We start from the raw sequence: 13,897 nt of genomic DNA, 5'->3' as shown, positions 1-13,897 counted from the left end.
GCTGCCAAACTCCCTTGGCGGCGGAGGCGGGTCCCGCTCAGAGCCCCGCTCAGCCGGGTGAGCACCCGCACCCGGGGCCGGGCAGCCGCGGGGCCGGCCGCCCTCCCCCGCCTCCCCCTCCCCGCACCGCGGAGACGGGCGGGGGGGGGGGCGGGGGTGGATCGGATCGGAGGAGCAAGCTGTCGCCCGAGGGGTTGCGGGGAGGGACAGGACGGGACGGCAGCAGCCCTGTCGCCCGCGGGGAGCCGGTAGCAGCCCCGGTGCTGCGGGGCGCGGAGCCGGAGCGGCCCCCGCGGCGGAGGGCGGGCGGTGGGTACCCTCCGTGGGCGCGGGGTGGGAAAGAAGGAGAGGCGGGGGGCGCGGGGATGGTGTCGGGGCTCGGTGGCGGGTTGCAGCTCATCCCTTCCCTCTCCCCAGATCTCCTCCGGGCGCGGCAAGAGGTGGCGGCGGCAGCGGCGGCGCGCAACCCCGGCGCGATGGAAGCGCACATCCCCTCGGCCAGCAACTCTTCCAGCCAGCGGAGGAAACAGGGCCTCCCCCAGCACAGGGACACCCACTTCCCCGAGAGGTACCGCCGGGGGGGACACTGGGAAGGGCCGGCCGCCTCTCACCCACGCCCCGGGGCGGGGTTTTGCTCCACCCGCGATCGCATCACGCGGAGTTGGGGGGGGGGGGAGGGGGGGGGAGCATGGGAGGGGGCTCTCGTCCCGGTGTGCCAGCCGGGAAAGGCGTGCGAATGGGTGCCGGGAGGGGAGCGTGCCCCTGGGTGAGTGGGCAGCTTTGATTTGCCCCTGTAACGTGTAAACGTCTCCCGTGGGCGTTAGGCAGGTGCGAAAGTGTGGGTTTGTGCGCGTGCCTGCCGCACACTGGCTGTCTACGCAAAGGGGGGTGACCTGTGCGCGCACATCCAGGTGGGTGGCTGGCTGGGAGCAATCCCAATCCTGCCTTGGATCTCCGGAGCAGATCTAGACCTTAACCTGTTTTTTTGGCACGGAGCAAAGTTGTTGAAGTTTGCATTTTATAGCATCCCCAGGAAATGAGAGGGAACAAATGCTCAAGGATGGAATAGAAAGAGAAGAAATTTTCCTTTTTTGAGGAAGAAGGAGGCACAGCTCTCCTTTACCACTGACAGGAGTGCTGGAAAGCTGGTTCCCCCCCTCAGGAAATTCTAGCTCATTTATCTTACTCTATGCCATAAGCCGTTCCCTCCGCAATCAAGAACTTCAGAAGGAAATTAAATTAAAGCCGCGTGCGTATCTGACAAGGGTAGCAGAAGCGCAAGAGGGTTTGGCAGCCGGAGGGGCGCAAAGCCTTTGGGTATCATGGGGCAAGCCGTGAAAGGCTCTAGTATCTGGACTTTTTTGGCTTTCATCTTGGGGTGGGAGCAGGCTGCAGTATTAGTTCTGTAGCGTGCGTACGTATGTGTTGGGTTCAGAGTTGCCCCCCCATTTATAGCCTTGGAGATCCTGTCTGGTTTTCCTTCTTTCTGACCAACAGGTTTGCAACGTGTAGGGGCTGGGCAGATGCGGTAAACCTTTCTCCCGCAGGGTGTACTTTGGCTAACCCACCTAAATAAAATCCAACCCGCTCCGTGCGGATCGTAGGCAGACCTGTGAGGAATGCGGAGAATAGACGCGTTTCGGTGCAGCCAGTCACCGGGAAAATTTCTCCAGCTATGTGTGGGCTGGAGACGTGCCAGGCCAGCCCGAGGCCTGGCTGAAAAGGCGCTTACGGAAGGGTGGAGGTTGCTTGTGGGGAGGTGCTGCACACAGGAGGGGCAAACTGAAAATGAATTAGATGTGTAGCAGATCCAGAGGTGCTTGCCACTGCCAAACAGGTGTTCTAGCTAATGGAGCAGGGCTAGGCCAGGAAGTGTTAAATCATTTGGGAAGAGGGTGTTATCTAGCAGTTTAAGCAGAGGAGTGGAGTTAGGGCTGGTGTTCCTACCCAGTTACGGGAGGGAGACGGAAGTTACTCGCTAGCTCAGGGGTCAAACGCTGAAGGCCAGGAGTGATGGTTGGAAAAGACCACTGCCTTTCGTCTTGATTCAGTTCTCCAAGTACCCCTACAAGCAGTTGCGTTGGCATAAGTGAGAGGAAGTCTTGGCGAGGTGAGGTGGGTGAAAGGAACACATAGCAGCACAACCTGCCTTTGATACTGAGAGAAATACCTGTGGGACCTCGGATTAAGTTTGCAGGAGTCGCTCTATGTGCCTCAGTTTCCCTTGCTGCATGGTGACAGTGGTTCTCCTTTTGAAAGCAGGGTGTACTTAATGTTTGGGAAGACCTTGGAGCACCTCAGTTCAAAGAGCAGTATAACGTGGCATGTTGCGAGGAGCAAGGATGCATACGTCCACTTGTAAAGTTACTTGCTGATAAGCAAGAGGAGCCTGTGGCTTCGTTGGTGGGAGTGAAATCAAGAAGCTTTTTCTCTGTGCTTCTCTAGAGCTTTTTCTCTCTAGTCTTGTTCCCGTCCAAGAGTTTGCAGACTGAAACAAGGCTCACAGCACGTTACCAGGCTTGGTTTTGTTTTCCCACGTTGCTCCCACCTCGGACCTGTAAATGCCTGGGCGGAGTGGTTCTCCAAGGAGCTTTGAGACAAACCACGTGAAACATCACCGTGGTGGGCCTGGCTGGGCACATCCCGTGCTTCCTCCGTCTGCCGTGCCAAGGCCATACTGCTTGTTTTTTCTGCAGCCATCAGCTCCCACGAGGAGGGTGCAAGAAGGCCCTGTGTGGCCTGCCTCCTTGGCCAGGCTCTCAGGTGTGATGATCCTCGCTTAGCAGAGCTGGGGAGTCCTGCTGGGAAATGGGAAGCTACAGCTATGCCCCGTAGTCATGACTTAGTAAGCCGGCTTGACTTTAGTCCACATGATCGTTATTTCTCCCCAGAGGTCCGCAGCCACCTGAGTGTCACTGAGGGTCAGCGCATATCACCCTGTTCCCACTCAAAAATGGCCTGGCTGGAGCTTTCACGTGCAAACTGTTTCTTGCTGTTTTGCCAGAGCACCACGGGCGTTTTCAGGTATGCCAGGAGAAGCTGTGGCCATGTATGGTAGAGCAGCAAAGCACTGTGTGGGTTAATTTCTTTCTTCCATTCTCCCTGTTGCCTTCAGCCTTGGGTTTTGTATTTGGCTGCCACGGTCTTTGTCAACAGGGTAAATCAAAGCAGCCTCTGTGCACCTTTATTATGAAGGTATAGAAATTTGAAAAGATTCAGAGGAGAAGGCGATGGAGGAAGCTGGCTCACCTACGCTGGCAAACTGTAGGTAGATTTACGGCGTCTCCTTTCCCAGGAGCAGAAGTAATAACGCGTGATGCAGGGGGATGTGAAGTGTTTGGCGTGGTGTTAAAATTCCATTTCAGCTTCCTATCGGGAGATCTGCGGGGATCAGGTCAGCTCTGAAGCGCAGCAGCTTTGCGGGAGAGACTAATTAGCCACTCCAGATTTCAGCCATTATGTCTGGCAAAGCAAGGTGGGAAAGCCCATACCGGTGACCCAGTTTTATTTATCAGGGCAGTGCTGCTGGTTTTGCAAAGACAAGAATGCGGAAACCCGTGCCTGCTACGGGAACTATAGTTTTCCTGTTTTCAGGTGTGAAGAGGAGGGTGATGGGCTTGAGCCATGGGAAGATAGGTACGTTCAGATGTTTGTCAGCGAGACAGCATCCGTCAGAAAGCTGGTGAGAAGCAAGCTGGTAGGTTTAACGGTACAAAGCACAAGGCAGGCAGGTGGGGACTGGCTCTGAACGGGCTGATGCACGTGTGTGTGCACGCAGACGCACTCTGAACATGGATTTTCTTGGTCCAAGGTCCTTTTAGCAGAGTAGTGGTCCCTTCACCTCTCTGCTCCAGCTTCCTCATCTGTCTAGAAGAGTTGGTAAAACTCTTAGGTCTTGCCAGAAGTAGACTCAAGCTGCAGGCTTGAGAATCCACTTGGTTTCATGGTTTTGGTTTCCTAGATCCTTCTCTGGATTGATTCAGACTTGGGTTGTAGAGTGCCAGGACCTGATGGTTTGTTTGAAAAGATTGCTGGGTTCAGTGTTATAAAAAGATTTGGAAGAGGAAAGGGTGCCACTGAGAGGTGTCATTGTAACTTCTACAGCCTGGAGTACTTCCCGTCTCCAAACTGCTCTGCCTCCTGCAAAAACGGCAGGTGGCTGTGCCCTGCAGAGATGCAGAGTTGCACTCCTTGGATCCTGTCTCCAAAATTTGTTGGCACTGTGCTTGGTTTTGCTGGGGTCGTTTAGCCTGGCACGTTCTTCCCCAAGGTGCTCATCTCCCGGTACGTGCTGCAGAACTTGCTCCTGATTGTACTCTAGAGCTGAGCAGACCGCATCTCACAGAGCAGGCTAGCCTGTGTGAAGCCTGCGGAACACTTGCATTCATCTCTCTTTAGAGAAAAAAACTTTTATACAGGCATGTGTATGGTTTATAGCATGGGGGCTGTGTCGGAGAACCTGTCCCTCTTTCACAGGAGGGGGAGAAGGCAGATTATGGTCAGAGAAAGGGCAAGTGTTAGGCAGATGCTTTGGTAACAGCATCCAGCTGTCTCTGGTGCTGTCTCTAAGAAGCATTAGGGACACAATTCGTCTTCCAGGTCCGTGGACAATTACGGGGTGAAGGCAGGAGGAATGCTAAGGAGCAAGAAATACTGCCCGCGTGAGATGCTATCAGCGTCCTGATCTGCTGGGCTCCTGGGAAGCCGAGCCCTTTGGCCAGCGTGTCCCGGGCGTGGGAGCCGCAGGGTCTCAAAGATGGACTCATTCCCCTTCCATTGCAGAAAGCTGACAAACATTGTGCATCAGCCAGAGGCCCTTCTCTGGGCAGAGGTGTGCCTGAAATATCCAGCAAGAGCTTTTGGATTGAGTTCATCCCATCTGCTGTTGCTAGCACTTCTTTTTTCACCGCATAGTTCTTCCCCCGTGCATGGCGGAGGGTTTCCTGCTCACCCCTGTGCTCCTCGGGCATATTCTCTCTTCCCTACCCCAGCCTCGCATCCCCCTCTCTCTCTGAGTGCTCTATCCCTCTTCCTCTGATTTGTGCGCTGAGATGATTCCTCGCCGGATCCCAGCTGGCTGAACGTTACGCAGAGAAAAAGGCCAAAGAGCTTGACCTGATTTGACTAATTTGGTTTTAGCACCAGTTTGGGTTCTGAGGGAGCGATTTCCCCTGGCAGCGTAGGGCAGACCCTCTCTGTGTCCAGACCTCCTTACTGCCCTAGACTGGCAGTGCCAGCACGTGCCTCTTTCTGCCTGGAAATCCTGGACACCGTTTTTAGAAAGCCCTTTCCTTTTATTTATTTTCCCATCCTGGCACAGACAGTGTCTGCGGACGACGAACCAGCAAGGAGCTGTGCTGCGTGCCTATTACCTCAGGTTTCAAGTGTCTCTTCCTATCAAATGCAAAGCAGAAGAAAGCAGAGCTTTCATGCATTCTTTTTTTTTTTTTCCTCCTCTTCCATCCGTTCTAAATTTATTTCCATGCCTTGCCGGTTTCAATCTGCATTTCCTGACCCTCTCACATCTCCAGTCACAGCCCGCGCTCTGAGCTTTCCCTTTGAGCTTGGAGCGAGGCGGGGGGGAGCACGGCTCTGGGCTGGGGAGAGGATATGATGGGGTTAAAGTGCAAGGCTTGGTTTTAACAGTATAATGTGTAACCCCATAATGACTTTAAATATTGATTATTTGAAGGCCATTAGTGCTTATTGTTAAAGAAAAGTCGATACTTTTTAAGCCTTGTGAACCATTTGTCTCCTGTTAAAGGACATATCAAATTTAGCAGCGCGCAGTGCAAATCCCCTAATACCCTGCTCGAGAGCCTCCAGCCGGCATATTAGGGGAAAGGAAAAAAAGGGGGAAGGGGGAAGAATATGCAGTAACACAGAATTGCTCTCTGCAAGGTAAGGACGAGGCTCATCAGGTGTAATTGCCGAGGGCTAAATTCCCTTTCCCGGAGTATGGGACCGTAATTCAGCCGTTACTCTGAGAGGTGGAAGCAAAGGAGGAAGGAAATTAATGGGAGGTTGAAGGCTAATATGTACCTGGGAAAGGACGCGAGGATTTATGTTTTGGTGCACGTCTGTCTAAAAGCACGGCAGCCTTTGTTAAGGTCTCCGGGGCTTTTTACTCCAGGGTTGCAGGTTCGTTTCCAAGCTTGCTTGGGAAGCAGTTGGCTGTGTCTGTACCAGGCAGCGTGGGAGGGCTTCCCAGCCCCGTGCCAGGACCTGGTCGCGCTCCCTTCCTCCCTCCCTCCTGGGCCAGGTTTCTACGCCAAGGATCGGGCAGATGGGCTGGAAGGGAGCGGTGGCAGGCTCCAGCAGGTCAGGGGGCTGGGACTGTGGGACGGCAGAAGGCGTCTGGCGTGGGTGGTGGTGCGGGCGGCGTGAATCGCTGCTGCCAGGGAGTACCGGTCTACCTGGTACTGGAGAGTCCTTTGTCCCTGGATGTTTACAAGCACACCTGATTTCTTTCTAAGTTATCTGCTGCTGCTGGGGATGGATGCTGAGCGTTGGAGGCATTGGCAGGAGAGGTGCAGTGACTCCAGCGTGTGTAAATGTGTCTCCCAGAGTTTTCTAGACCTTTGGACTCATCCCCAGCATGCGTTATTTCTGTGACACAAGCCGTGACTGACCTCTCACGTTCAAAGTCGCTCCTGATGCCTTCCCCGTAGCTTCTTCCACCTGTCCCCAGCCCCTTCCGAGCCGCCGCGGGCTGCCGTGCTCGCCGCGTGCGTGGCAGCGTGCTCAGGTCCCGCGGCAATTGCTGCATCCCTCCATCCCGCCTTCCCCAGCCGGGGCACCGTTCAGCGGCCAGTTCAGAGTCTGAGTTGGTCTCGGGGAAGTCGCGCAGCTCTGATGGGAGGACAGAAGGAACAGGCTGCAGAGTCTCGAGCAGATGTGAATTCCTTAGGGATCGAAGTTAGACCCTGCAGCGCAACGTTAAAGCGTAAAAATAGCCTCTGATTAACACTGGGCTGCCACCAAAGGGAGAACCTTTTATTTTCCAGTGCCCGGTCCCGATGCCCGTCAGACAATATGCTTCCTGGGCACAGATTGTCTCTCCTTGGCCAAAATCAAGAAGGTCTCTTTGTTTTTAGCGTTTCCTTCTGAGCTGTGCGCAGCCTGCACCTGGGGCTTCTCCGCGTCGTCGTCTCTTGCACAGGATCCCCTTTTCCGCCTTCAAAAAAGGCAGGGAGGGCACGGCCACCGCTTGCCTGGCCACAGAATGGTTAAAAGCGACTTGATTTCCTAAATTGCTTCTTATAAAACGAACAGCACGTCTGCCAGGCTTGTCTCCCCATGATTACAGCTAATTACGATCGAACGGACACCTCCTAGCCCCCGTCATGCCGCTTTAATTGTCCGTTATTCATCTGCAGGCTGTCCGGGGTGGCAAAGCACTTGGCAGCCCCGCGACCGAGGCCTTGGCTAATTGTGAGGCCTCGGGGATTAGGGCAGGTGATTACACACTTCATGGTGTAATTACATAAGCATCGCTTGGCTGCCGCCCCGGCTCCCAGCCGAAGGTCACGCGCTGCGTTACCTGAGATTAATTGGAGCTGCCACCGAAGCGCGAGGTGCTGGCGGAGCGGTTATACGATTAGCATTAACATTTCAACAGCGCCGGATCGATCTGTGGCTCTCCTCCAGACACGGCGAGCGGTGCAATTAGTTTAGAGGAGAGCTAGGGGAGGAAGGAGGAGGGAAGGAGAGCCGGAGGCAGCCAGGGGAAGGGGAGATGGGGAGCAGAGGCAGACGGGAAGGGGGGAGGCAGAGACGGGCGGTGGGTAGGGAGAAGGAGGAATTTTGGACGGGAATTTCAGCCTGTTCTGCGCCGTGGATCCGTGTGTGGCAGTGCTTTGTAGTGGCTGTCGCATAGAACGAGGATAAAGCTACCAGCTACCAGGAAGATCTAGAGAAGGGACAGGAATCCTCTCCTTGCCCACCTCATCCCCAGAGAGTCCTTGTTTGGCTTTTCCCAAGCCATGGTGGTAATCCATCCCCAGCTCTGTGGGATGGGGCATGGATGGCTGGGATTCCCACATTATCCCACGCTCGAACGTCACCCCGCACTGAACGGGGCAGCGTGGCTGGGCAAATGGCCCGTTCGTTGCAGTCACATACACCTTCTTGCTCCCTTTCTCTTGCCCTCCAGTCTCTCCCGAAGCAGATTTTATGGGGAGATACTGTAAAATGAAAATAAATGGCGCAGTGCTTGGCTTTGCCTCTGGATGCCCTGGTGAAGGTAATAATGTTGTAAGTGGCCATCAAAAGGAATTAAGAGATGCGCAGCCGGAAAGCGGAGATTTGCTTGCAGGCTCCCAGGGCAGATTTGACTAATGGAAGAGACCTTGGCTCTCATTCCCTTCCTGCTTTTTTTTTTTTTTTTTTTTTCCCCCCCGTCCTCTTCCTCCCCCTCACCCCACAAGCAAGCAAGGGCTATCTGCTTTACATTTGCTCTCCCCGTTCTGGCCGGCATCACCCACCCCTTCTCCAGTTGTGCTCCTTTCCGTTGACCCCGTGGCAGTTCCTGCTCACACCCCTCTCCCTATCTCCTGTCTGTGTCTTCCTCTGCCTCACTTACAGCTTTTCTCCCCAGAATTAAAGATCACCCATTGTCCCAGCCAGTGACGTCTTCCGATCTTCCCAGACCCACTCTCCAGCTCCCAAAATACAGAACGGGTTTTCAGTTTTAAGGGAGCTGAGGCAGAAACCCAAGCTTGCTGAGGGGACGGGCAGATGCAGCATCTTCAGCCTCGCCTTTGCTAGCTCTGGGCAGCCAAAGCCCCTTGGAGCAGCCCAGGCCACAGGTGCAAACGTATCGAGGTGGGAAGTCTGCAGTCCTGGTTCCTTTCTTGCCCTTCTGGCTCTGTTTCTTTTCTTTTTTTTTTCTCTCTTTTACAAGTTTTGCATATAGGTGCGTAGGTATCTTTTATCCCAGAGCAGCCTCTGGTACAGAAGTCGTCTGAAGAAGGGACGCTCTTCCTGAGCCAGGGCGCTCTGGGCACTGCGGATGGAGCTTCCAGCTTTTCAACAGGAATTTATTTTCTGATTTCTGCAGGGAGATATCCCACCCACCGCCTCTGCTTTCACCCCAGAACGCGCCCCATATTGCCCTGGGACCCCACTTGAGACCTCCTTTCCTTGGGGTGCCTTCGGCTCTGTGCCAGACGCCAGGTGAGTGCCTGACAAACGCTTCCCGTCGCGCGGAAGCGGGTAGAGTGAAGGCGCAGGCTGCAACAATCTTTTAGCCGAACAGCCCAGACACGTTTTCTGTGTTTCCCCGTTGCTGCTGTGCTGCCTTCACCCTTGTTTTGCAGCGATAGGAGCAGGTTGCTCTCTCTTTTAACGCCCCCCCCCAGCCTCCCTGGTCCCGCATTTCGGCAGCAGCCTTGGGAGTGAGGGAATAGATGGGCTCTAGAGCAGAAAGGCCGCTCTCAGCTGCCCTCTCCTGCGCAGTTAGCCCTCTGGGGAGCTGGCTCGGAGTTAGCAAAGAGTCGATACTGAGATTAATGACCCCATATTGTTCTCCCTCTCCCCAGGTTACGGGTTCCTGCAGCCGGCACAAGCAGAGATGTTTGCACGGCAGCAAGAGATGCTACGAAAGCAAAACCTGGCAAGGTAAAGAGGGTAGAGGGCTCCTGCCTGGGCCTGGGTTGGATTTTTCCTTCCCTTTCCTGGCAGCAGGCAGATTAATGTGGAGCGCTGTGTCGGATGAGCTGTGCGCAGGCGACTTGGAGTGGTGTCCAAGAGAGACCGGTGGAGACAATGGCTGTGGAGGTGACACCTTGCCCAGGTGACACCACCAGTGCAAGCTCTGGCTTGGGGTTAGGAAGTTATTCGCAGAGCCCCCGCTCAACGTTCCCTCTCTGCGTCTCCCAATTTAGGCTGGAGATGTCGGCTGAGATCATCCGCCAGAAGGAGCTGGAGAATCTCCACAGGCAAAGGCTACTGGCTGGTGACCCCCTGAGCCTGCATCCCGGCTTGCCCCCAGACCACCCGGCCCTGCGCAACGTGCACGACATCCCCGAGGGCCACCCGCTGCGGGAGGAGCTCTCCCGGCGGAACGCCATGCTGGTGCTGCGGCACAACAACACTCCCCTGCTCTCCCTCAACCCCAGCGTCCCCAGCAGCGCCACGCCGCCCAAGGAGCAGCCCCGGCGGGGCAGCCGGAAATCGGCGCACCACCGCGCTGAGCCGCAGGGGCTGAGCGAGGCCAAGGAGCTGGCGGAACCCCGGGCGCGGGACGGGGCACCAGACTGTAACGACGAGGAGATGAAGGACTCTGAGAGCGACGCGGATGTGAGCGACGAGAAGCCGGAGAGCCTGAAAGCAGAGAGCAGCAGCTCGGCCGCTGAGCTGAAGGAGTGCAAAGACACGGGCAAAGTCTGCGAAGGGGCCAAGGAGCTGGGGGAAGCAGCCGGTGGCCAAAATGCCCCCTGCAGCTCCTCGAGCGCCGAGTCCCCCAGCCACTTGCTCGGCCCAGGCATCAACAAAAACGAGGTGAAATATCTTCCGCCAGCCTCCATCCCACCGCCTCAGCCGCTGCCCTTCGGATTCCCGTACACGATGAGCCCGTACTTCCATGCAGGTGAGCGCGTGGGGGCCCGTCGCTGAGTTACAGGCTGGAGCCGCAACGTGTTTTGTAGCGTGCTGAAAGTGGGACTCTTCCCCCTTCCTGTTCTGCGCTGTAGTTGTGGTTCTTTTCTCTCTTCTTTTAATTAGTATAAGGGATTCCGTTTGCAATGGAGCAAGTCAAGGGTCGTAAAGGCGGCCAGCAAGGACAAAGTGAGTCCCAAGCACTTGAGAAGGGAGATCCCAATACGATGGGACGAAGGGATCTTGAAAGGATTTGGCCTTCTTTGGAAGCCGTGTTTCAGGACAGATGCCGATAAACTAGAGGGCTTCAGGAAGAGGCCAGAAAAATTGTGAATGGCTGCAAGGGTGCTGCCCTACAAAGTAAAGAGCTTGGGTCTGCGCTGTGCAGGGCTGGTGGGGAGGCTGAGGCTGCTCTGCAGGGAGAGCTGAGACGGCAGCGGGGACGTGCGGGGCTGGAGGGCGGCTGGCTGCTTCCCACGCGCTCGCTTCTCCCGCCGTGCGTTGCCGTGGTTCGAGGAGAGGGATACAAGGGATTAAGGCTGCAGCGTTTTCCTCCCTGCTGAGTGTCACAGCTGGGATGTTTCCAGGGCAGGGTGTGAGACAGCGCCTTTGGGAGGGGGTGTCACAGAGTTCCCCAGCAGCGACTTGGCTGCCCTGTGCCCTTGCAGGTGTCGGAGTTACCGCCGCTCTGCTCCTTTTCCGGGGCAGAGATGGGCTCTTTCCCCTGTCTGTGGTGTATTTTTGGTCTCACAGGCACCAGTGTAGCTGGATTGGTGCCTGCTGGATGGGCCAGGAAGGCGGGGAAGGGGTTGCCAGCTCTCAGGTCCCCAGCAGCGCAGTCTCTGGCGCTACGGTGATGGGCAGCAAAGGCAGGCGGAGCTGGAGCCAGGAGGGAGCAGCGAGTCCAGGTGGGACAAAGCGGGGCTTCAGACCAGGGGAGCTGCTCTGCCCGGGGCTCTCCCGCGGGCAGAGCAGGGTGGCAGCCCCGCTGGCCTAGCCCAGAGCCAAAATCTGCCTCAGCTAATTACTTGGCTGAGCAATTAGCAGGAGGGAGGACCTCCTGCCACTCTGAGGAGAGAAAAAAGGGGGGCATGGCATGTGGGTAGCTGCCTCTTTTCTTTTTTTTTTTTTTTTTTAATGCAAAGAGCTGCCCATCGCTCATTAGAGCTGCCTTCCAGCCAGGAAAGGAGGAAGTGATTTTTCTGCGGCAGGCAGGTGGCCAACATGATAAATATTCCCGCTGCCTTGGGCTGCTGAGGCCTCCTCGCAGGAGCACTTTTCTCCCGGCCATTAAAAAGGGAAAGGCACGGCTCTGCGGCGCTCACGGTTCGTGCACGGCTCTGCGGGGACGCCTGGACCGCCGGCGAGTTCCCTCCCTCCCCCAGCAACGCGCCAGTTAGCCTAATAGCCCGTTTATTATTATCACTTCAAATTTACATCATCGTGGTGTCTCGAGGCCCCGGCAAAGATCAGGGCTGCGTTTCGCGGCCCGGTTTCCAGGCGTTTCTGATTTGGGCAGCCTATTCCGGAGCTGTAGGTCTTTTCCTGAGGGCTCTCCAGCTTTCGGCTCGCTTCACGTGGCGGCGCGGCTGCTAAAATCGCCTGTCTGCGGGACAGCGGCGCTGGGTTTGGGCACCGTACAGCTCCGTAGGAACAGCTCTCACCCGAAGCAGCCTCGGGAAGAGCAGGGCATCTTGTTTGGTGCGGCGCAGCGGGTCGATACGGGAGCTGGGAATTCAGCCACTGAAACACTGAGGGCTGTATTGATCCGAACGCCGCAGGGATCGTGGGGTGTGCCGGGGTGACGCGTGTCGATGGAAAATGGATTGAGTTGGCGCCTGAGGGACGCGGGCCACCTGAAGGCAGACAGAACTGCACCCACCTCTCCCCCGGTACCAGATAATTTCCCTAATGGTTTTTTTTTTGCGCAAGGACTGCTCGTTTGGCCCGGATGGTTGCGATGTGCTGTACGCTGGAGGCTGGCATTACAAAATAACGACCTAAACAAGGCAGGTAACGTGGCGGGCTGAGAGGAAGAGCCAGAGGGAGAGAAGTGGCTGGCTGGAAATGACCACTGCATTCCAGACAGCTCCTCTGGCCTTCAGCGAGGGGAGGCTCCTCCTTTTGGAGCAGAGAGCTGTTTTTTGTCCCTGCTGGGAAGAATATCGATGAGGCAGCCGGAGCCGGGTCGATTCCTTGAGCTGCCTTCTGGGGATCCGGCGGCTGCTCGATGACCTCATCTCCTCAAGGTTTCAGCAGCCTTGCTCCCCTCCTCCTCCTCCCGCCGCCCTCCCCGTCCTTTGGAAAAGGTGAAGGATGGAGCGTGCAGGAGGCTAAAATCCTGCTATCGATCCGTAGTCTGGAGAGCAATTAACGCGAGCTGTCCAGTGTCGCTCCGTGACCCGAGCCCGCTCCGGCGTGCGGGAAGGAGGGGGTGCGTGCGCAGGGAGGAGTGGGAGACGGGGTAGAGAGTGGTAGCCAAACTGCGTAAACCCGTAGGTGGGCTGACTTCCAGGTGGGTTTGCTTTGCGCACTGGTCTCCCAGTTGGCACCTGAGTTACCTCCTGTGATGCCCGGAGCGAAAACTTGCAGGTCTTCGTGCCGCAGGGACAGCCCCGTTGCAGAGGTTTCCCTTACTGGGATGGCCAGAAGGTTTGCTCTCCCGGCCCCATTCAGCCTTTGACTTTTCTTCTGAAGCAGCTGGATGTCACGAGGAGGGAGGGAAATTATAAATGGGTTGCGGCACGGGTGGCGAGGGCTTTCACGTGGACACCTGTCTACGAGACGCTGGCCTGGGACGATGGATTCTTTTCAGTCCCTGCACGCTGGGCCCCATCTGGTGAAACGCTCCGTAATCCATTACCCGTCTCGCGGACCATCATTTATCATCGAGCGAGACGGAGGAGGCCTGGCAGGGAATGGATGCTGCCCTTTATGCCTCCTCGAAGCCCAGCAGGATCCGGTGACATGTCATTATTGTCATCAAAGGTGTGTCCCTTCTTGCCACTTGCCACCTATTTGTTATCGTTCTCCATGCTGCCAGAGCCACGGTGCAGCCGTGCACAGAGATGGAGCAGACGGGGCAGTGTTGTCCCGAGGAGGGACGGGAGGAAGGGCGGGAGCCCTTCTGCTCCAGGGACTTTGAAATTAGGAATGGCCGGTGACTGGGTGCAGCGTGCTGGGGGCTGCTCCTGTACTGGTTGTGAATCAAACGCGCGCTGAGGCCGGAGGAGACCGCTGTGATGGCTCCCGTGTCCTCCTACAGATGTCCTTCCTGGGGTTCTTCTGCACCTGGTGA

At 56.4% G+C, this 13,897-nt stretch overlaps 1 protein-coding gene across 2 annotated transcripts in view; it reads left to right on the top strand.

Annotated features, from left to right (window-relative positions):
* SAMD11 (sterile alpha motif domain containing 11) overlaps nt 1-13,897 on the top strand; it is a 121,512-nt gene that overhangs the window by 95,396 nt on the left and 12,219 nt on the right. For both annotated transcript variants that reach the window (XM_086764539.1, XM_086764538.1), the window contains exons 8-11: nt 418-568; nt 9,062-9,177; nt 9,543-9,621; nt 9,888-10,591. In XM_086764539.1, the coding sequence (XP_086620665.1) occupies nt 418-568; nt 9,062-9,177; nt 9,543-9,621; nt 9,888-10,591 (1,050 nt within the window). The remainder of the gene's footprint in view (nt 1-417; nt 569-9,061; nt 9,178-9,542; nt 9,622-9,887; nt 10,592-13,897) is intronic.

Source organism: Chlamydotis macqueenii, chromosome 21, assembly GCF_036417535.1.
Source record: "Chlamydotis macqueenii isolate bChlMac1 chromosome 21, bChlMac1.mat, whole genome shotgun sequence".
Classification (NCBI taxonomy): Eukaryota; Metazoa; Chordata; class Aves; order Otidiformes; family Otididae; genus Chlamydotis; species Chlamydotis macqueenii.
This window is presented reverse-complemented; position numbering and strand designations above follow the sequence as displayed.